Consider the following 23875-nt stretch of genomic DNA (forward strand, 5'->3'; position numbering starts at 1 on the left):
TTTAATCAGGGTGGTCATTTTCCGCCTAGTCAAGAATTTTGTTTATAACAGACTCCCATTAAACAAAACTACAATAACAGCAGAAAGTTGTGTCCCACATTAGCCTGAGCGAACTGCACAGGCTAATCAGGGACGACTCTTAATGCACATTCATATTTTGCCCAGTCTTCCCGGAGCAAAGCTCAATTAAAAGTGAACATTTATAATACCACATTTAAGTGTTTCATTTGAATGCTTCAGGGGACAATGGCCACGCGCATCGTACAGACACAGGCTGGTATGGAAAGGGAGTCTACTTCAGCGAATATCCCGCCTACTCCATGGGTTACATCCAGGGCGCAACCCAACTGCTGCTCTGCCAAGTTCTACCGGGCAAAGTATATTGACTTGTTGTTGCTGTTTCAATTAAGCCTTGTTCTAGGGAAACTGGATTTAGCGCATGTGCGTTAAGTCTCGCCCAAGATCAGCCTGAACACCGCATATGCTTATCAGGGATGACACTTTCCACTTTATATGGAATTTTATTTTAAAGGAAGTCTGGTCTTAAAGAAAATCCCTTGTAAGCTCAAACCATATTCCTTGATTAGCCTGTGCTGACTGCGCAGTTTATGTACCTGCATAAAGACCATTTTCAATCATAGTTGTTTATGATGTTCCATTGATGTGGGTGGACTTTATAAACAATGCAACTCTGAAATGTTTCTTTGTAAATGAACAGAAAATCCAGGAAATAATTGAAATGTCCATATTGCTGTCTTGAAAATTTTCAAAATCAAGTTGCGTCAATTTTGTTTCAAATTCTGCAAATTAACATTGAAGCTTAAAATTTCAAGCAAAAAGGCAAGTGCTAAGCAATGAAGAGTCATAATTCCCAATCTGCAGATTTCAGTCACCAATTTTCCCAATGTCAGGGGGTTTTGATTTTTTTTCCGATTTACCAGGTACTTAAAATAAAAATGGCTGATATGCATAAAGCTTGTTGTCCCCTACCGGTTAAACTGGAAGGGACTTATGGTCTGTCCATCAGTCGGTCTGTCTGTCTGTCAGTCCGTCACACTTTTCTGGATCCTGCGATAACTTTAAAAGTTCTTTTCATTTTGTTTCTACGTCAAGAATGCTGATTGCTATGGCAACAAATATATTTTTTTAAAATGACTGACAATGGTGGAGTTTCACCGGTAGGGGACAATATTGATACACCCCAGGTGTAACAGTTGCACTTACCTTTTCAAATGACTGCCTTTTAAGTTGTTCATTCTGGTAACATTATGTGATTTCCAGTCGTTACACCCCCTGGACGTTACACCCCTAGTCATTACACCCTCTAAGCCTGGACATTACACCCACCAAGATGTAAACATAATTGATTAGGTTACTAAGGTGTGATCACACCTACCATGGGGCACACTTCACTTCATTAATGATGTTTCTGCTTTAATGTGTGTCCAATGGGGGTCTGTCCAAGTGTTTTTTATTGTTTGTTTGTCTGTTTGTCTGTCTTATTGATTTGCAATGTTTATAAGGAAATAACATTTTTTTGGTGTGAAAAACATTGTTCTTTGATCTTTTCAAATAATTTGTTAATTATCAAAGTGTAATAACAACACCTAAAATTAAAGGAGTTTGTTCACACCATTATTATTAAAATTCATTTGAAGATGTTGTTGTTTGATTTAATGAATTCTAAAGAATATTGCATCTTTATGTCGTGGCAAAAGAATATCAAAACATCAAAGGTAACAAAGTTAATAAGACAGATACTCAATGCAAATTGTTTTCACTCATTGTCCCCATATATACCAGAACAATTTTAGAGAATATCATACTATAGGTATAAATTGTTACTTTGTCAAAATGCCCCCAAAATAAATATTTTGGTGTATTGATTCAAATTTTTAAAAAAAGCGTGTTAATAGTTCTGATTTTGCTGTTTCATGTGATAATTGTGGATTAAGGCAGCATATTAGATGTGGTGATACCGGTAAGTCATTTTCTTCTTCCTATTATAAACATTGTAGATCTATATAATTTGAGCTCCATGACATCATGCGATTTTGGACCTTAGGGCATTTTCCGTTGTTATCAAATGGTCTTGTAACTGATAAATAATTTAAAACACCAACTTGGTTTAAGCTTATTAGCTGCGCCATTCTTGACCAATTTATTTTTGTAAATACTCATTTATAAACTTTAACCTACACAATTATATAACTTATATAACTATTAGTCTTTATAAAAACATATCCATTAAGTATTAATAATTAGAAACTATTTGTTACATATTAACCAACTTCATCATGTGGAAAGTTTGGAAACCTAATAATACTTTCTTATTTTTACATAAATGAAATTCAATTTAATGGTCTTATGGACAATACTGGCTATAACTTGGTATCTGTGTTTTATCTGTTTATATAACTTATATAATTATTAGTCTTTATAAAAATATATCCATTAATTATTAATAATTAGAAACTATTTGTTACATTTTAATCAACTACATCATGTGGAAAGTTTGGAATCCTAATAATACTTTCTTATTTTTACATAAATGAAATTCAATTTAATGGTCTTATTATTTACATTTTATTCACAAAAATATTATTTTTCTAAAAATATGATATGATATGTAACAGAATGGTATTTATGCAGGAAAAGGGAAATGGGTAGAGACACGAGGGATTATACATGTAATATATATTTTTGTAATCATTCAAATAATTAAGTTGATCTTATGTTGCATTAAGACTCGTGCCCCAATTTAGTGTTTTAAATCATTGACACAGTTTTGTTTCATCATTTATGAAACACAGTTTGTAAAACTAACAGTAACACTGGGCCACTTAGATAAACATTGGACCTATTTGGGCCACATTAGGGCCAGACAAAGACCCTCTAACTGTTTATTAGGGACCATAAAAGATACACAGACTAGTGCCAATTAGGGCCCTCCCATAAACTGTGAAAACATGCTTTGATTGCTACAGTAAGTGACAGATTCCTGTTAATAGTGTTTCAATAAAAAAAGTATTTCTTCAATGATCCCTCATTATCAATTCTGACTTTAAAGTTTAATGATATTGTAATTAATGAACTTTGAAGTCTTCAGTAAAATTTTATATATCATACAGTGACAATATGTTACTTCTATTTCAATATCTAACAAACTCACTGAAACCAACAGGATATTTTTACTTTATTAATACTTGCTTTAAATTAATAGCAAGTTACCTCCTTTTGTTTGAGTGATATGAAATAGCCTAAGGGCAGATTTGCTTCATTGTCAATATCAGAGACATAACACTGCATGCATTTTATGCACTGCTAATCAAATAGATATATCAATAGATATGTGAAATACTATGGTTACTACAATAGTAATAAAACTTAAGTAACAGATGTGATACACTGAGAAAAAGATATTGCCTTAGTCCTTATGTATTTGAGGCCGTTTCCATAAATAATAAAGAATTATTTGTTTTAGCTTTAAAGATTTTTTACAATAAATTACGTAAAAAAACGTATAAATTACAGAATAATGATTGATTTAATATCGTATTTAATTAAAATCTTTTGTGATGTTTAAATGCTATAATTTTCATCTTACATGACAAATCCAATTAATGGTTCATAAGTTGATTACACTTTTCTAATCTAATCAATATCTTGGTGGGTGTAATGTCCAGGCTTAGAGGGTGTAATGACCAGGGGTGTAACGTCCAGGGGGTGTAATGACTGGACACCCATTATGTGACTTTATAAACCGATTGACAAGTGTACACAACTGAGTCTATATAATCTAAACATCACCAGAACTTTCGTCTAGAAGTTAGCCATCCATTTTAAATACTTTGTATTTTTCATTGTTTTTCTAAAAAAAGGCGCCATTATGTCTCATTGTTATGACATTTGGTAAATGACGTCATGTATCGTTCTAATTTCTTGGTCATTATTTATGGTCAGTCACCTCACTGACCAATTTTGGTCACTGGTGCCCAGAATTCTGGTTATTAATGACCAGAATCTTGGTCACTGCCCAGAATCTTGGTCACTGACCAATTTTGGTCATGAGTATTAAACAATAAGTAAAAACCAGGAGTTGATTTTAAGTCAAGATCTAGGAGAGACGTAATTTTTGTTAAGAGAGTCATTCATTTTTCGAAGTAAATACCTTTTAGTCGTTAACACATAAATTTATAGTAATAATCCAGTAAGTTGAAGTTTGTTTACATTAAGTAACACTGATTTTGGAAGCATTTTAACACTTTTATTGTATTATTTACACATAAATACTGGAAGAACGCAGAACTGACTTATTGTGCGTCACACGCCATTAACTTTGTAAATACTACCCTAGTATAATTACCGGGAAGCTGGCGGTTAGGAATCACTTACATTGTGTTGCTGTCTAACGGGTTGTTTATTGCGATTATTGTCTTCGCACGAAGTTTATTGCGATTATTGTCTTCGCACGAATAAATTATTGTTTAAATGTTTACTATGGACTTGTGTCATATTTCAAAACGGATGGAACAAGCGTAACACTATATTAACAACTATTTGAAAGCTATAAGTAATTAAGTCATTAAAACGGTATACCTCAAAGCAGAGGTACGTAACATTTTTGGTGGTACAGCGGTGGGATTGATTTTTTTAACTCAATCCAGCGATATGAATCCGACGCTTTTCTACGTTTAAAGTGAAAATTGTTATAACGCTGCCATTCTACGAATATATTATTCACTTTTCGGAGCGAACATCGGACATGTTGTTCACACGAATTTAGGTAAACGAATTCGATTTACGAATATATTAATCGGTAATCCTTTGTAACACGTTTTAAAAAATGTGTGTTTTAAAATAAACGTAATTGTAATTGCAAGACACAACGTGTAAACAGTGGGTTGAAAAGTGTTATTTTATACAATAATTTATTACGATCGTATAAGTCAAATATGAGTTATCCGAGGGCGGAAGACAGTGAGGTAACCTTCCGTGACGGAAGTGGTTCGTCGGCTCGTGGCGATGAAGACACACCTGAGTCGGACGCGGAGGTCGCGTACGGAAGCCAACATGTACCTGACGACGGGGTACGAGCGCTACACGATCAAATGTCGAATATGGCTTCCGTTTTGCGCGATGTCGTTGTGGAGTTAAAGCAGCTGAAGGAAGCAGGGCGGGGTACCACATCTTCGACTGCTAACAACGCGAACAACAACACATTTGTTGCGACAGTACACAGGCGTGTGGGTGATCTGGATGATGATCTACGTAGTGCAGGTGATAGCCGGGTTGATTCTAGAGTTGGCAACAGAGTGCCCGATGTGTGGGAGTCGCAGCCGGAACCGCAAGCGCCGCGGTTTCTTAACAACGGCTTTGTGATTGGCCGCAATTACGAACGGCAAACTGACAATGGACAGCCGTATGCGCAACCTGGGGTTTCAAATACCAGGTGCGAAAATGCCCGTGGCAGATACGAGCACCAGACTCCTGGCTACATGGATGGTCATCGTCCAAATCAGCAGCGAAGACTTCCAACTGTAAAGATGGCATCATTTAGTGGTAAAGAGGACTGGGTGACTTGGATATCGCAGTTTGAAGCGATCACAAAAAGGAACAATTGGAGCCAAGACGAAATGCTGGACCAGTTGCTACCCAGACTCGAAGGTTTGGCAGCCTAGTTTGCATTCTCGCAACTCTCCCCAAACTTGCTAAATGACTATCAATCTTTAGTGGAAGAACTAGACAGCCGTTTCCGTGTCATCGAAACGCCGCGCTCTTTTGCTTCAAAATTCAGCAGAAGATCGCAACGTCATGGCGAGACTCTCGAAGAGTATGCAGCGGAGTTGAAGCAACTCTATGACAAGGCTCATGGCTGGAGAGATCGGCGTACTAGGGACGAAGATCTTGTACGAAGATTTCTAGATGGACTAAACGACGACGACGTCAAATTCGAGGTGGAGTTTAACAAAGAACCGCGGAATATAGATGAGGCGGTTTATTTTGCCGTGAACCTGATAGAAATCCGGGGTTCAAACAGAGCTGAAAGACGAAACCGTTATAATGCCAGGAGAACTGAACACGACGATTATGATAGTACCGTTGCAGACGAGGAAGAAAAGGCTTTCGCAATTAAGGGGGCAGATGCAAAGACAAATCCTTGGCGAGTAAAAAACGAAGATGACAGCAAGAGCGAAGCATCTACAATAAAAGAGCTATTGACGAGGATCGAAAAACTAGAGGCAGAGCGAAACACACCACAAAAGAGAAACTTCAAGAAAGATGTGACTTGCTTTAGATGCATACAGAAGGGACACTATGCAAGGGAATGCCCAAATCAAGAGCAAAAGAACGGTTTTAACAGAACAGCTGATGAAAAACAGAAGCCTTTAAACGGGAAAGGACCAGCCCTTGCGGCCAAAGGGAGGTCCATGTAAATGATTTTGTATTGGAGGGTCAAAAGGAAACCACAACAGCGACAGAGCCAGTGAGCAGTTGTAACGACAGGGACTATATGGATGGCCTGTACATTGAGGGTACAGTGGAAGATACCCCTGTCGTTTTTACAACTGACACTGGTGCCTCGAAAACTATTGTGTCTTTGAGGATCTTCAATCGGCTTAGAGAGAGTGAGAAGCCAAAGTTAACTGGTGCCATAGGTTTGCGGGGAGCTGGGGGTATGCCCATTAAGGTGATGGGTCGAGGAACCTTCAGATTGCAACTTGGACCAGTTGAGAGGCTTCAAGAAGCTATAGTAGCCGACATAGAAGATGACGTGCTGTTGGGCTGTGATGTGTTGGGGAACGCTGAGAGTCCAGCAGATATAATTTTGAGTCGCGGTATTATTTCTTTAGAAGGCCAAGAAATACCTTGTATACAGAAAATGCTGAGGCAAATGCGAAAAGTAACAGTTGCAGATGAAGCATCAGTGCCAGGGGATTGTGAAGCAGTGATAGAAGTGCATGTTAAAGACGAAGGTGCAGAAATAACACGTGCAGAGTGTATTGGAAGGGTAGCCAGCGTATTTGCAGAAAATGATAGCGAATACGATACGAAGTATCTGAGCATAAGAAGAATTAATATAAGGCAGGAACATGAAGGACGTGTGTCTGATAAAGTGGTAGCATTTAAAAATGTCATCAACAAAAACGATGCCGCCTCACTTAAGCAAATATCTCGTCTGGCGCTATCAACCCATTCCAATGTACAACGAAATGATGAAGAGTTCATTAAGAAGAAATGTGTGTGCAAGAAAAGAGCTTCGCCTTGGGTCAGCAGGCTAGTGCGAGCAAAGAAGAAATCCATCAAAAGTGGCGACTATCGAACACCACCATTGCCTTGCAAAACAAATGAACATAGGAACTGTTCTTGCCATGATGTTAAGATGAACATTCAAAGGAACCATAGTGGACTGGTATCTCAGTTGGTACTAAATATCAATCAGAAATGTGACTGTGATCAAGGATGCTCTGGGCAAGGACAGACGACAAATGTCAGGCAATGGGAGCCACTTCACGCCCATGGTATCAGACGATCCAATTTACAAAGGATGTCGGCAGGATAATTCTACCAGAGGCACCAGATGATCCACTCCACACCGACTGTCGTATGGGCCATTCTACCAGAGGTACAAGTCGATCCACTCCACACAGGATGTCGGACGAATCGATCCACCAAAGACATCGGACATTAATGTCTAGTTCTGGAAATAATATGTAACAATCTGTAAAACATGTTTGCTGTGGTGAAAACATGAAATTGTAAATTTGTGTTACAAAGAACAGATACAGACTATGAATAAGAATTTAAATTAACTGACATGTTATGAACAATAACATACTTAAGGAACAGTAAGTACAGTTAACAGTTATATACTAAGTTAAATAGATTGAACAGTTATTGATGTGTATCTACAATGCAGTTAAGTACCTTGTCTATTTTTAATAATGAACTGTACGTGATGAATTAAGTTAAGTGTGAGGCAGCAGGAGCTTTGCCGTATTAAGAGGGGGGTAATGATACACCCCAGGTGTAACAGTTGCACTTACCTTTTCAAATGACTGCCTTTTAAGTTGTTCATTCTGGTAACATTATGTGACTTTATAAACTAATTGACAAGTGTACACAACTGAGTCTATATAATCTAAACATCACCAGAACTTTCGTCTAGAAGTTAGCCATCCATTTTGAATACTTTGTATTTTTCATTGTTTTTCTAAATAAGGCGCCATTATGTCTCATTGTTATGACATTTGGTAAATGACGTCATGTATCGTTCTAATTTCTTGGTCATTATTTATGGTCAGTCACCTCACTGACCAATTTTGGTCACTGGTGCCCAGAATTCTGGTTATTAATGACCAGAATCTTGGTCACTGCCCAGAATCTTGGTCACTGACCAATTTTGGTCATGAGTATTAAACAATAAGTAAAAACCAGGAGTTGAGTTTAAGTCAAGATCTAGGAGAGACGTAATTTTTGTTAAGAGAGTCATTCATTTTTCGAAGTAAATACCTTTTAGTCGTTAATACATAAATTTATAGTAATAATCCAGTAAGTTGAAGTTTGTTTACATTAAGTAACACTGATTTTGGAAGCATTTTAACACTTTTATTGTATTATTTACACATAAATACTGGAAGAACGCAGAACTGACTTATTGTGCGTCACACGCCATTAACTTTGTAAATACTACCCTAGTATAATTACCGGGAAGCTGGCGGTTAGGAATCACTTACATTGTGTTGCTGTCTAACGGGTTGTTTATTGCGATTATTGTCTTCGCACGAAGTTTATTGCGATTATTGTCTTCGCACGAATAAATTATTGTTTAAATGTTTACTATGGACTTGTGTCATATTTCAAAACGGATGGAACAAGCGTAACACTATATTAACAACTATTTGAAAGCTATAAGTAATTAAGTCATTAAAACGGTATACCTCAAAGCAGAGGTACGTAACATTTTTGGTGGTACAGCGGTGGGATTGATTTTTTTAACTCAATCCAGCGATATGAATCCGACGCTTTTCTACGTTTAAAGTGAAAATTGTTATAACGCTGCCATTCTACGAATATATTATTCACTTTTCGGAGCGAACATCGGACATGTTGTTCACACGAATTTAGGTAAACGAATTCGATTTACGAATATATTAATCGGTAATCCTTTGTAACACGTTTTAAAAAATGTGTGTTTTAAAATAAACGTAATTGTAATTGCAAGACACAACGTGTAAACAGTGGGTTGAAAAGTGTTATTTTATACAATAATTTATTACGATCGTATAAGTCAAATATGAGTTATCCGAGGGCGGAAGACAGTGAGGTAACCTTCCGTGACGGAAGTGTTTCGTCGGCTCGTGGTGATGAAGACACACCTGAGTCGGACGCGGAGGTCGCGTACGGAAGCCAACATGTACCTGACGACGGGGTACGAGCGCTACACGATCAAATGTCGAATATGGCTTCCGTTTTGCGCGATGTCGTTGTGGAGTTAAAGCAGCTGAAGGAAGCAGGGCGGGGGTACCACATCTTCGACTGCTAACAACGCGAACAACAACACATTTGTTGCGACAGTACACAGGCGTGTGGGTGATCTGGATGATGATCTACGTAGTGCAGGTGATAGCCGGGTTGATTCTAGAGTTGGCAACAGAGTGCCCGATGTGTGGGAGTCGCAGCCGGAACCGCAAGCGCCGCGGTTTCTTAACAACGGCTTTGTGATTGGCCGCAATTACGAACGGCAAACTGACAATGGACAGCCGTTTGCGCAACCTGGGGTTTCAAATACCAGGTGCGAAAATGCCCGTGGCAGATACGAGCACCAGACTCCTGGCTACATGGATGGTCATCGTCCAAATCAGCAGCGAAGACTTCCAACTGTAAAGATGGCATCATTTAGTGGTAAAGAGGACTGGGTGACTTGGATATCGCAGTTTGAAGCGATCACAAAAAGGAACAATTGGAGCCAAGACGAAATGCTGGACCAGTTGCTACCCAGACTCGAAGGTTTGGCAGCCTAGTTTGCATTCTCGCAACTCTCCCAAAACTTGCTAAATGACTATCAATCTTTAGTGGAAGAACTAGACAGCCGTTTCCGTGTCATCGAAACGCCGCGCTCTTTTGCTTCAAAATTCAGCAGAAGATCGCAACGTCATGGCGAGACTCTCGAAGAGTATGCAGCGGAGTTGAAGCAACTCTATGACAAGGCTCATGGCTGGAGAGATCGGCGTACTAGGGACGAAGATCTTGTACGAAGATTTCTAGATGGACTAAACGACGACGACGTCAAATTCGAGGTGGAGTTTAACAAAGAACCGCGGAATATAGATAAGGCGGTTTATTTTGCCGTGAACCTGATAGAAATCCGGGGTTCAAACAGAGCTGAAAGACGAAACCGTTATAATGCCAGATGAACTGAACACGACGATTATGATAGTACCGTTGCAGACGATGAAGAAAAGGCTTTCGCAATTAAGGGGGCAGATGCAAAGACAAATCCTTCGCGAGTAAAAAACGAAGATGACAGCAAGAGCGAAGCATCTACAATAAAAGAGCTATTGACGAGGATCGAAAAACTAGAGGCAGAGCGAAACACACCACAAAAGAGAAACTTCAAGAAAGATGTGACTTGCTTTAGATGCATACAGAAGGGACACTATGCAAGGGAATGCCCAAATCATGAGCAAAAGAACGGTTTTAACAGAACAGCTGATGAAAAACAGAAGCCTTTAAACGGGAAAGGACCAGCCCTTGCGGCCAAAGGGAGGTCCATGTAAATGATTTTGTATTGGAGGGCCAAAAGGAAACCACAACAGCGACAGAGCCAGTGAGCAGTTGTAACGACAGGGACTATGTGGATGGCCTGTACATTGAGGGTACAGTGGAAGATACCCCTGTCGTTTTTACAACTGACACTGGTGCCTCGAAAACTATTGTGTCTTCGAGGATCTTCAATCGGCTTAGAGAGAGTGAGAAGCCAAAGTTAACTGGTGCCATAGGTTTGCGGGGAGCTGGGGGTATGCCCATTAAGGTGATGGGTCGAGGAACCTTCAGATTGCAACTTGGACCAGTTGAGAGGCTTCAAGAAGCTATAGTAGCCGACATAGAAGATGACGTGCTGTTGGGCTGTGATGTGTTGGGGAACGCTGAGAGTCCAGCAGATATAATTTTGAGTCGCGGTATTATTTCTTTAGAAGGCCAAGAAATACCTTGTATACAGAAAATGCTGAGGCAAATGCGAAAAGTAACAGTTGCAGATGAAGCATCAGTGCCAGGGGATTGTGAAGCAGTGATAGAAGTGCATGTTAAAGACGAAGGTGCAGAAATAACACGTGCAGAGTGTATTGGAAGGGTAGCCAGCGTATTTGCAGAAAATGATAGCGAATACGATACGAAGAGCAAAGAAGAAATCCATCAAAAGTGGCGACTATCGAACACCACCATTGCCTTGCAAAACAAATGAACATAGGAACTGTTCTTGCCATGATGTTAAGATGAACATTCAAAGGAACCATAGTGGACTGGTATCTCAGTTGGTACTAAATATCAATCAGAAATGTGACTGTGATCAAGGATGCTCTGGGCAAGGACAGACGACACATGTCAGGCAATGGGAGCCACTTCACGCCCATGGTATCAGACGATCCAATCCACAAAGGATGTCGGCAGGGTAATTCTACCAGAGGCACCAGATGATCCACTCCACACCGACTGTCGTATGGGCCATTCTACCAGAGGTACAAGTCGATCCACTCCACACAGGATGTCGGACGAATCGATCCACCAAAGACATTGGACATTAATGTCTAGTTCTGGAAATAATATGTAACAATCTGTAAAACATGTTTGCTGTGGTGAAAACATGAAATTGTAAATTTGTGTTACAAAGAACAGATACAGACTATGAATAAGAATTTAAATTAACTGACATGTTATGAACAATAACATACTTAAGGAACAGTAAGTACAGTTAACAGTTATATACTAAGCTAGTAGTTAAATAGATTGAACAGTTATTGATGTGTATCTACAATGCAGTTAAGTACCTTGTCTATTTTTAATAATGAACTGTACGTGATGAATTAAGTTAAGTGTAAGGCAGCAGGAGCTTTGCCTTATTAAGAGGGGGGTAATGATACACCCCAGGTGTAACAGTTGCACTTACCTTTTCAAATGACTGCCTTTTAAGTTGTTCATTCTGGTAACATTATGTGACTTTATAAACCAATTGACAAGTGTACACAACTGAGTCTATATAATCTTAACATCACCAGAACTTTCGTCTAGAAGTTAGCCATCCATTTTGAATACTTTGTATTTTTCATTGTTTTTCTAAATAAGGCGCCATTATGTCTCATTGTTATGACATTTGGTAAATGACGTCATGTATCGTTCTAATTTCTTGGTCATTATTTATGGTCAGTCACCTCACTGACCAATTTTGGTCACTGGTGCCCAGAATTCTGGTTATTAATGACCAGAATCTTGGTCACTGCCCAGAATCTTGGTCACTGACCAATTTTGGTCATGAGTATTAAACAATAAGTAAAAACCAGGAGTTGAGTTTAAGTCAAGATCTAGGAGAGACGTAATTTTTGTTAAGAGAGTCATTCATTTTTCGAAGTAAATACCTTTTAGTCGTTAACACATAAATTTATAGTAATAATCCAGTAAGTTGAAGTTTGTTTACATTAAGTAACACTGATTTTGGAAGCATTTTAACACTTTTATTGTATTATTTACACATAAATACTGGAAGAACGCAGAACTGACTTATTGTGCGTCACACGCCATTAACTTTGTAAATACTACCCTAGTATAATTACCGGGAAGCTGGCGGTTAGGAATCACTTACATTGTGTTGCTGTCTAACGGGTTGTTTATTGCGATTATTGTCTTCGCACGAAGTTTATTGCGATTATTGTCTTCGCACGAATAAATTATTGTTTAAATGTTTACTATGGACTTGTGTCATATTTCAAAACGGATGGAACACGCGTAACACTATATTAACAACTATTTGAAAGCTATAAGTAATCAAGTCATTAAAACGGTATACCTCAAAGCAGAGGTACGTAACAATATTGCTTGGCAATCTCTTGTTGACTCTGATTTAATCAAGAATTCTAAATTAGCAAATGCTAAGTTTACATCTGGCCAGTGGCTAAAAAATCGGGGAGCTCTACGATTAAATGGTATACTCCACATTCTGTTACGCTTCCTTACGAAATCAGCACGTTTTGTTGCTACGATCGAACCCACGATTTGCATCACGTTCTGTTACGCTTTATTGCGATCAACACGATTGGCTTCCACGCTCCACCACGTTCCGTTACGTCCTGTTAAGATCTCCCACGACAATGCCGCTTTGTTTCGATCTCCTGCGATTCGACCTATGATTTGAGATTAGAAAATGAATTGGGGCAATCGTGGTGAAATTTAAGTTTGATTTAAAATCTGTCCCGATGCCCACGATGTCCCGATTCAACCACGTTCCGTTACGCTCCCCCACGATCAACCCGATTCGACTCCACGCTCTGTTACGTTCGCCACGATGCTCTGGAATCGGGGACATCGTGGTAATCGTGGCCAGATGTAAACCTAGCATATCATAATGATAGTTCAGCACTTAAGGCCCTTAGATCTTCTGTGTATTCACTTTAGTTTTCAAAAGAACATGTCTGTCCAAAGCATGAGAAAAGTAAACAAATAATTTTAACATTTGTTTTCAACAGTCAAGTTAAATGGCTCAGTTACGCAGACCTTTGAAATTTCTTCCAATCAAGAAGATAATTATTATTCAGTTAAGATTTTTATAAAAAGAACAGATTCTTGAATGTATTATATTTTTACTTTTTGAAAAAGTATGCCTCACAATGTGCTCATCGTGAGCTTTTGTGATCACCTTCTGTCGGTCGTCCATCGTGCCGTGTCAATATTTACCTTGTTAACACTCTAGAGGCCCTATTTATTGTCCGATCTTCATGCTTTTTGGACAGAAGTTTTTGCCAATTATATCTTGGACAAGTTCGAAAATGGTGGGTCGGGTAAGATGGGGGATTGCAGAAAAGTTTCAATCAGTTGAAATAAGTAAAAATGATCCACACTGCGGGAACTCAAGGCTGAATGCATCTTTGTTAAGTATCGTCCCAAATAAGCCTGTGCAGTCTTCACCAGATAATTCAGGACAACACGTTCTACTGTTATGTTTTTGTTCGTTTAAATGAAGTCTCTTCCTAGCTCAAATCCAGTTAAGGCTGAAAGTGTCATCCCTGATTAAAATGTGCAGATTGAACAGGCTAGTTTGGGATGAAACTTTACACTTATGCATTAAACCCAGTTTTCGCAGAGTGCTGCTCAAATATTATTGCATTGAATGGCAACATTTATTGATTAATCAATAGTCACTTAAATGATAAAGTCTATTTCAGGCCTATCAGTGTACGAAGCTTATTCACGGGCATTCCCTGATGAAAGGTTATGATTCCCACGTGTCTCCCTGCAAGAAAGAGCTTGTCATCTTCAACAAGTATCACATTCTGCCCCAGTACATTGTCCACTATCAGCCGAATGCAGGAGAATTCAAATACACTGTAGGTATTCAACAAGTATCACATTCTGCCCCAGTACATTGTCCACTATCAGCCGAATGCAGGAAAATTCAAATACACCGTAGGATTTTACCTTTTACCACACAGATACCATTACTCATTCTCAGTCCCTGACAAAATCATACATAATTTAAGACCTCTCTTACTAGATTCAAATGTTAAAGGCTTCATTTCTAATACTGTGGTCTGAAGAGCAGCAAACAGCATAAAACCTGAACAGCCTGCGAGTTTTATCCTGGTTGCAGCATAATGTCATTTTCAGAAGAAATGGGTTAAGCTTGCTTTTCATAAAATGTCACATTTATTTAAGATCCAATGAAATGGATCAGTGTGCTTGTTAGGTTGAACATTTTGGGTACCCTGGTTTATAAGAAGAATGCTTAAGGCATTTCTTTCAAACTGTATACAATACTAAAAAAAATCACATATCAAAATGAGCTAATAAGCAAAATGGGATAAATCAAATATATGGGCAGAGCTCTGTGAAAAGAGGGTTTAATGCATGTGTGTTAAGTGTCGGCCCAGATAAGCCCCTAATCAGGGCTGACACTTTACCCACATGCATTAAACCCCCTTTTCACATTCCACATACAATATATATTAAGCAGGATAATGCTGTTGTTTTGGTCAGCTAGTTCTGTCAGAATGATTAATGAGATATAGCACAAAGTATATATTTCTGTATTAAAATGAATTCATGAGTGAAATGTGATGGTATGAAATTTCTTAAAATTACGGGGCTTTTTTAACATAGAAATGTGTAAATATATTATATCAGCGACATAAAACAACCAGTAATCTAATTTCTCTCAATGGCCACATTTTATAACCAAATATCATATTGTTGATTGGTTAAAAATTTTGAAAATTGAAATTATTTTTCAAATCAGCTTTTCATGTTGTAGTCACCACCAAAACCAACATCGGCTGCTTGTAGCACAGCAGATGGCAAGAAAGGCAAAGGGAAGAAGAAGGAAGGAAAGCTTACAATAGAAGAATTAACAGACACTGAGATGTTGAAAACCAAGCATGACCAGGCTATAGCCATGCCTTCATCAAGGTCTGTGCAGCGGCAATAAGGGGAGAGTCTGAAGAAAATGGGTTATTTAACTGTTACTATAGTGATAGTAATAATATTGATAAAGATTTTTGTTCCACATGCGAATATATAACTACCACTTAAGATTATGTCCTTAACAAAATGTTTCAAGGTCGCTGTGGTGTAGTGGATATGGTGTCCGCCTAGGGATCGGGAGGTCACCGGTTCGATCCCCACTGCGGGAGCGTTCTTTAGATTTCCCCCATAGACACCAAGTACTGGTTCTAGTCCCAGGAAACGGACTCGAGAGCGTTTTAAATAAGCCTAAGGCTTTCTATGCAATCGAGCTAAAATAAATAGGTTTAAACTAACAAAATGTTCTACATAAAAAATGATGTAGATAGAGGAAGAAAATGCAAAATTTTACTCAAGATTTAAAGCAATTCTTAAATATTCCAATTTAAAGAGTATTCTTCATTCATAGACTTAAGTCTAAAAATTGTTTGGTGATATCGGACCTCCGTCAATTTTTTTTATTTTATAGCAATAACTATATAAGGAATATAATTGTTATGAGTTCAAATGGGCCTTTTGTAAACTGTTGACTTTATTAAATCAGAAGCAAAGTTCATGCTTTTTTTTAACTTTTTGTATGAAACCTTTTTTTTAACTTCTTCAGACTTGAACTTGAGGTTTAGCCACTGCTGTCTGTTTGTGTTTCTGTTGTTATGCTCCCCAAGAAAATTTGGGGGGAGCATATAGTCGCCGCTTCGTCTGTCCGTGCGTCCGTCCGTGCACATTTTTGTCCGGGCTATTTCTCAGCAATTAATGACCGGAATTCAATTAAACTTTATGAGAAGCTTCACTACCAAGAGGAGATGTGCAAATTATCAGCCAGTTCTCGTCGGATGATTTTGCACAGAGTTATGGCCCTTTGAAAATTTCCATTAACTGTACATAAAGTGCAATTCTTGTCCGGGCTATTTCTCAGCAACTAATGACCGGAATTCAATGAAACTTAATGTGAAGCTTCACTACCAAGAGGAGATGTGCATATTATCAGCCGCTTCTGGTCAGAATATTTTTAACGTAGTTATGGCCCTTTGAAATTTTCCATTGTACATATTATGCAATTCTTGTCTGAGCTATTTCTCAGCAACTTAGTACGGGACTTCAATGAAGCTTTATTGGAAGCTTCACTACCAACAGGAGATGTGCATATTATCAGCCGGTTATGGTCAGATGATTTTTCACAGAGTTATGGCCCTTTGAAATTTTTCATTGTACATATAGTGCAATTCTTGTCCGAGCTATTTCTCAGCAACTTATCACGGGAATTCAATGAAACTTTATGGGAAGCTTCACTACCAACAGGAGATAAGCATATTATCAGCTGGTTGTGGTCGGATGATTTTTCACAGAGTTATGGCCCTTTGAAATTTTCTATAAACTGTACATATAGTGCAATTCTTGTCGGGGCATTTCTCCCCAACTACTGACTGGACTTCAATGAAGCTTTATGGGAAGCTTGACTACCTTGAGGAGATGCGCATGTTATTAGTGGGTTCTGGTTAGATGATTTATTTAGAGAGTTATGGCCCTTTGAAATTTTTAAGTTGCTAAACCATCCATCGTATCATTTTGTCCAAAGTTATGCCCTTCAAGACGTTTCCTTTTTATCTGAATATATAGTGCAATATTGTGATAAAAAAACCTTTAGGGAACATCACCCGTCTCCGACGGTTTCTTGTTTCTATCTGTCGAAATATGGATCTTGCAATGACTCTGAAAGTATTTCAGATAGATTGTTGAAACTTTCAAATGGAATTTGTGACTGGTAACACATTGAATAGTTATAAATGTCAGTCTGTTATATGCGTATTTTGCTATATGTGTTTATACTACCATTTATTTTGTTGCAGCACATTGGATGGATACAATATTCAGTTCACTGGGACTTTCCAGGACACGCAGGCCGGAATGACGGCCCTGGTCAAATCACATGGAGCAACAATAGGTAACAATGTTTGTTTTTACTATTTTGGGTATGTGGACAGGTCCCTTTGGATTGGGAAATATCGAGTCCTTTTGACTAAAATTGGGAAATTAATGTTGTTGATTTTATGCTTAGAAACACTTGAAAATTAATAATAAAAGTGATTTCAATATTTTCTAAGGTTCAACTGAGAGAGCTGGATTTAGAGATGAATGACATGTTTAGACTTATTAAACAAAATATTTTTTGGAAACCTTCAATTGAGATTTTTTAGGTCCCATTTTGGGGAAAAATATATACTTTTTTCCATTGGGAAAGGTTCACCCTACTGGACGCAAATTTGAACGAAAAAAAGCACCTGGGTAAGTGATGTTATATCATGAAACAATAGGTAAGTGATGTTATATCACGAAACGCAATCTGTGTTGTTTTTTTGTTCAAATTTGGGTCTTGTATATGTAGATATACCCATTCCCAATGGAATTTTTTCTATATTTTTCCTCAATGGGACCTTTTAATTCCCTATTGAAGGTTTCAAAAGAAGAATTTTTTTTATAAGTCTAAACATGTCAATTATCTTTGAATCAAGCTTTATAAGTTTAACTTTAGAAAATATAATACTGAAATCACTTTTATTATCAACTTTAAAGTATACGTAAGCATAAGGTCAACACAATTTATTTCCAAATATAAGTCAAAAACGTCTGGAATTTTTCCAATCCAAAGGGATCCGGCCCCATTCCCAAAATGGTGAAAAAAACTGGTAATTATAGGTGACTAATCACACGAAGATACAATAGGTAACTGATGTCAGGCTGTCAAGCGGTCATACTTTTTCCTACTTTTTCCTACTATTTCCTACTTTTTCATCAGGATCCTACTTTTTCCTATTTTTTTACCAAATCTTCCTACTATTCCTACTTTTTCATTTTCAATGGAGAATATTTTTTTTAAGAGTTTATTTAGTAAACTTGCAGGATGAATGAATCTATGGCATGACTGTATCCCTGTTAATGTGCATTCATCTAGATGAGACCTGACAACCCATGCTGACTGTCTGCTAGCACCTCTTCAGGAGCATAAATATTTATTTCTTATGTAACTTTTAAAATTTTTGACAAGTTTTTTTTTTGAAGTAACAATAGTGCCTTGTTTATTTCCTTAGCATTTGTACACTGCAGACTTCACTACCTTACACAGTTCCCAGTGATGCAAGAGCTGAGGGAACCCATTGTTTATTCCAGTTTTATTTTGTTTCCATTGACAACAATTTGACCAAACCTTATGCATGTTTACATGATAATGCTGTTTGGAATGTAGAAATATAGAGATACGTGTATTGTATGAGTGGTTATGTAATATGGAATTTATTACACAAGTTATTGTAAAAAAGATAAAACTGATGCTTTGCCGAGTTTTCATCATTTACAAATATAATGTAATAAATTCTGTATTACATGACAACGGATATGATGTTCTATTGATATCATAGGTACATCATGTTTAGTAATTAAAGATAAATGCACAGAGCCTAAATGCCCTGATACATTTTTATGCTCCCGGTAGGGTGGCGTATTGCAGTTGTACTGTCAGTCCGTTTGTCTGTCTGTCTGTGTGTGTGTGTCCGTCCGAAAACTTTAATATTGGCCATGACTTTTGCAATATTGAAGATAGCAACTTGATATTTGGCATGCATGTGTATCTCATGAAGCTGCACATTTTGAGTGGTGAAAGGTGAAGGTCATCCTTCAAGGTCAAAAGTTAAAAAATACAATCCAAGGGAAGTAATAAGCTTTAAAAGGGAGATAATTTCTAAACCTGCCAAATGATATATTGAAATTTTATTTCAAAGCTGCGCAATAGTGGGCATTGTGTTTCGGACAAACACAATTCTTGTCTAATGATGCCATAGCTAGTGAGGTAACTTCAAGGTGTTAAAGCGAAGTATTAAAATTATTAAACGGCATTATTACACTCCCGCAAAGTCATCAATAATGTAAAAGCCATTATTTGAAACTGGAATAAACAATGTAGTGCAACTGTTTCATTGCCCAATCAATGCTGTCATAAAAGATGTCAGGTGATCAGGTCCTATCTCCAGTTGCATAATCTGCTCTGCAATGACCAGTCATTTTGAATGTAACTTAAGTCATTATAACTGCACCCTATTGTCAATTTAAAGGTTTCACAATGTAGCTGTAGCAGAGCATTTACACTGCTTTATATACTAGTATTAATCTTGTACAACAAGTTGGTGTATTACTAAATAAATTTGGTCTTCTGCTTAAGGATATAACATGCACAATATAATTACCATTTTTATATCGATACACAGAAGACCTCTAACCACTTATTTGATGATACACCAAAATGAACAGCATCTAATTACATGTATACTTCTTTATCAGGGTAGCTTTGCTTGAAACTTAATTATCATAGATACACTATAAGTGCTAAAATTCCTAGTGGGAAAACAAAGTTTAACCCTTCATGGATGGAGAAGTTGGACAACAGTGAAAAAACACTGGGGTCATGGTGCAAGAGAGATACCGGCAATGAGTTTGCAAGATATTGTACTGTCTGAATGAAGTCCATCTTGTAGTAATTCTGGTGCTAATCAACTTATAAGTCATGCAGATGGATAAAAACACAAGGAAAACATGAAATACATGCATGATAATTCACAAAAGCGTTTGTTTGGAAGTGCCCAAAAGCCAAGCAGCTCTCAGGGTTGTGGGGATAAATCTATCTGTATGCAAGTACATCCATCACACAAGGAACAGGTACAAAAGGCTGAAGTCTTCTGGGCCCTTAAGGTAGCTTCAAGTGGGTATCCATACAGAACATGTGATGGCACTCCTGCTCTGTTTCAAGCTATGTTTCCTGGACCTGTGTCTAAAAAATAAGTATTATGTATTCCTACTTTTGAGGGAAAAGTCTTACTTTTTCCTACTTTTTTCCTACTTTTCTTGCAAAAGTAGTTCCTATTTTTTCCTACTTTTTGAAAAAAGGTCACTTGACAGCCTGATCTGATGTGTCAGAGCAATTAATACATAGTGTGTAAGGGGGCAAATATAAGAAAAAAAAGCTTTTTATGATATTTAAATAAACGAAAAATTCACAAAGAACAAGAATTTGTGGGTGCAGGGCTAATTGTATGGGGTAAATAAATGCCAAACAAGAAGGTACGTGGCTACTAACATTAATAAAAGAATTAACGGGGTAAAATGTAGGTTCATGATTTTATGGGTGTTAATATACACTGAAACTTTAACATATGGAGAAAAACATACACTTAATAAAATTTATGGACTTTAACATATTTTAAAACAACTATTGGTAGAGGCCAATACACACTTACAGGAAATTGTGAAGATAAGCAACATAAACTGAACAAATATTTATGTGAGTAAATATAATATTCAACAAGTGTTTTGTAGGTTAATTTAAGCTCAAAAATTAATTTAGCTGTATTTGGGTAAATATCGTAGATATAATGGCATTAAATACGTGCTGAATCCAATGTACTATCAAGTTAAAATCAAATATAAGTTAGCTACAATTTTAACCAGCTACAATTTTAACCCATTTAAGCCTAGTGGACTCTCCCAACCTTCTAAATTGGATCAATTTATTTCCAAAATTAGGTAGTATATATATTTTTATATTTAGATTATTTCTTACATTAATTCCTTTAAGTAAACAGCGCAGACCCTGATGAGACGCCGCATCATGCGGCATCTCATCTTGGTCTACGCTGTTTGCCAAGGCCTATTTTCTAGATGCTAGGCATAAATGGGTTAAAAGAATGCATGTTACTAGAATACAAAAAAAGTAGATATTTAATATCGTAGATGCTCAATTTTGTTTTTTAATATTTCAAGATTATTCTGTTACAGGAACAAAAGCTGTTTTCAGTCTACTGATAGCCTCGAAGCTGGAGTTTGATCTATCAACAAACAAAATCCTTCAGGCTAACAAGAAAGGGGTAAGTACTTGCAGTCCGTGTGTGTGTATTTCAAAGTTTTTTTACGTGTTCATCAGCCTCTTCATAAGATGGGTGAACCTGCCCCTGTGACCTTTCAGAGGAAAAATTTAATTTTGAGCCAAATTAGGTCAAATTTAACCCAGCGACCCAGGGTATTCTCCAAAGAATAATTTTGATCAAAATAGAGAATACTTGCTGTCTTCTATCTGTGCTTAATAATATAGATTCATAAAATTATTTCACTATCTGAGTCTGTGCGCTCTCAGACTAAGCTGCATAAAATTGCGCAGACCAGGAATTATTTTCATAATAACCGCCCTCATGCATGTGAAAATATTCAGGTCAAGTAACATATGCAGTTGACTGGCCATTTAATTGGATTTTGGGAGAGTAAAAGTTTTGTTACCTGACATGAACCGCACTTGACCAGTTTTGTCCTTGAATATATTATATAATTAAAAGTAATTGTTTTTGTTCATGAATGTGTTACTTACATTTTGGTATAATTACATACAAAAAGGTATTAGTTTTAAAGTGTTATTATGATTTTACTACTTGAAATATCATCTTTCATTGTTTTGTACTACTACGAACAATTTTGATTTTATTCGTCAAAATATAATCTATCATTGTTCAGAACTGCTACAAAAAATGGTTTGAAGTGATATGTTTTGTATATTTATCTCAGAGAAATGAAAACATAGTTCAATATATACTTACGCAGCTTACATGTATATTTTTATCTTCAGGTTTCAATAGTGGGTGAAATGTTTTTATATGACTGCATCATCAGCCATAAGAAACAAAATGAGGATCATTACAGATTAGACGACTAGTCACATACAATATTTATGATCACGTCAACATTGATGATATGATAGCCACCATGCCTTGCACCTGGGAAGAGCTGGGCCCGTATTCACCAAACAATTCTTAGACTTAAGTCTAAGACTAAATAATATTCTTTAAATGGATAAAGTATAGAATGCTTGAACTTTGAGTCAAACTTGGCTTTAAACACCTACCTATATCATTCTTCATATAACAATTTGTTCATGACATAATCACCAGTTGAGGCCTGTATATATTTGAATACTGATATTGGTTCCAAGTCTATTCTTTATTCTGAAGTCTAAGAATGGGTTGGTAAATATTGTCCCTGATTTTGCTTCCCTTTCCATTGGCAACTTAGCCTTGCGATTTTGAGGTCACAATTTCCATTCCCTCATCGACTGGCACCTGCAGGCCTTGCAAATGAAAGACACCAAGTACTGGTTCTAGGCCTAGGAAACGGACTCGAGAGCGTTTATATAAGCCTTAGGCTTTCGATGCAATCGAGCTTAAATAAATAGGTTTAAACTAAATGGAAGGTCTTGATTTCGATCTTTTGTCCGTGGGCCACTTAGCATTGCGACTGCAAGGTCACAGTTTCCATCCACTTTGAGATAGGCACCAAGCTTTTCAAATGGAAGTTCTTGCTTTGGACCAACTGTCCATTGGCCACTTAGCCGTTTTATTGGGAGGTCACAATTTCCATCCCCTCATCGACAGGCATCAAGCCTCGCAAATGGAAGGTCTTGATTTCGATCATGTTAAGAGCATTATTTAAGCCCCATAAACACTCAAAATCAACAAATATATTTTAAAATAAAGTTAACCCATCAATAATTGATAAAGCCAATCTCGTGTTTGCTTGTTAATGTTTGGATATTGCTGCGGGAAATTCACATTGAATATATTGTTACACACAAAATAGAAACACGCATTTTGTCTCTTGTCAAATCTATATTACCAGACACCATCTAGCTTTGAAATTTTTGCAAATAATATTCATACATTCACTAATGTTAAGGCATAAGGTTTTTATTGTGTTATGTATAATGTAACTTTGGCGTATATTTTCTGCCTGTGGTACCAGCCAACATTTCTGGATTGTCTGGTTTACAAAAATCATGTCTTAAAAACATTGATAGATTAAATGGTCATGAAAAAATTTGTTAGATTTTGATGTAAGAAATTGTCAGTTGTGTTCAGTGCCCCAGATAAGCTGCGTATCTGCGTCTTTCACCCTATTAAAATGTTTAAAAACGCAAAGATATACAATATCATGCGTATTGAAAACGCAACCAATTTGACTTTTACGCAAATTCCTAAAATTCGATGCGTACGATACAATAGCTTCAATCTAAAATTCTTTGCTCATTTTCGGTATATCCTCTTTGCAATTATTATCGTAA

At 37.2% G+C, this 23875-nt stretch overlaps 1 protein-coding gene across 1 annotated transcript; it reads left to right on the forward strand.

The window, feature by feature from the left end:
• Positions 1 to 245: 245 nt before the first annotated feature.
• On the forward strand, positions 246 to 23663 carry LOC127843852 (uncharacterized). Its single transcript, XM_052373717.1, has 6 exons — positions 246 to 377; positions 14436 to 14597; positions 15521 to 15675; positions 17577 to 17671; positions 21550 to 21638; positions 22388 to 23663. The coding sequence occupies exons 1-6, from the start codon at positions 321 to 323 to the stop codon at positions 22472 to 22474; spliced, it is 645 nt and encodes a 214-aa protein (XP_052229677.1). The 5' UTR covers positions 246 to 320; the 3' UTR covers positions 22475 to 23663.
• The last annotated feature ends 212 nt before the right edge of the window (positions 23664 to 23875 follow it).

The sequence above is a fragment of the Dreissena polymorpha genome, chromosome 9 (genome assembly GCF_020536995.1).
Source record: "Dreissena polymorpha isolate Duluth1 chromosome 9, UMN_Dpol_1.0, whole genome shotgun sequence".
In the NCBI taxonomy this organism is placed as follows: domain Eukaryota; kingdom Metazoa; phylum Mollusca; class Bivalvia; order Myida; family Dreissenidae; genus Dreissena; species Dreissena polymorpha.

Bases quoted from the DNA above. Each gene is read 5' to 3' on its own strand.
- LOC127843852 (XM_052373717.1), top strand. From the start codon at position 321: ATGGGTTACATCCAGGGCGCAACCCAACTGCTGCTCTGCCAAGTTCTA. The intron at 378-14,435 runs GTATATTGACTT...AGTCTATTTCAG, and splicing joins GCCAAGTTCTACCGGGCAAA to GCCTATCAGTGTACGAAGCT. The intron at 14,598-15,520 runs GTAGGTATTCAA...TTCATGTTGTAG, and splicing joins CAGGAGAATTCAAATACACT to TCACCACCAAAACCAACATC.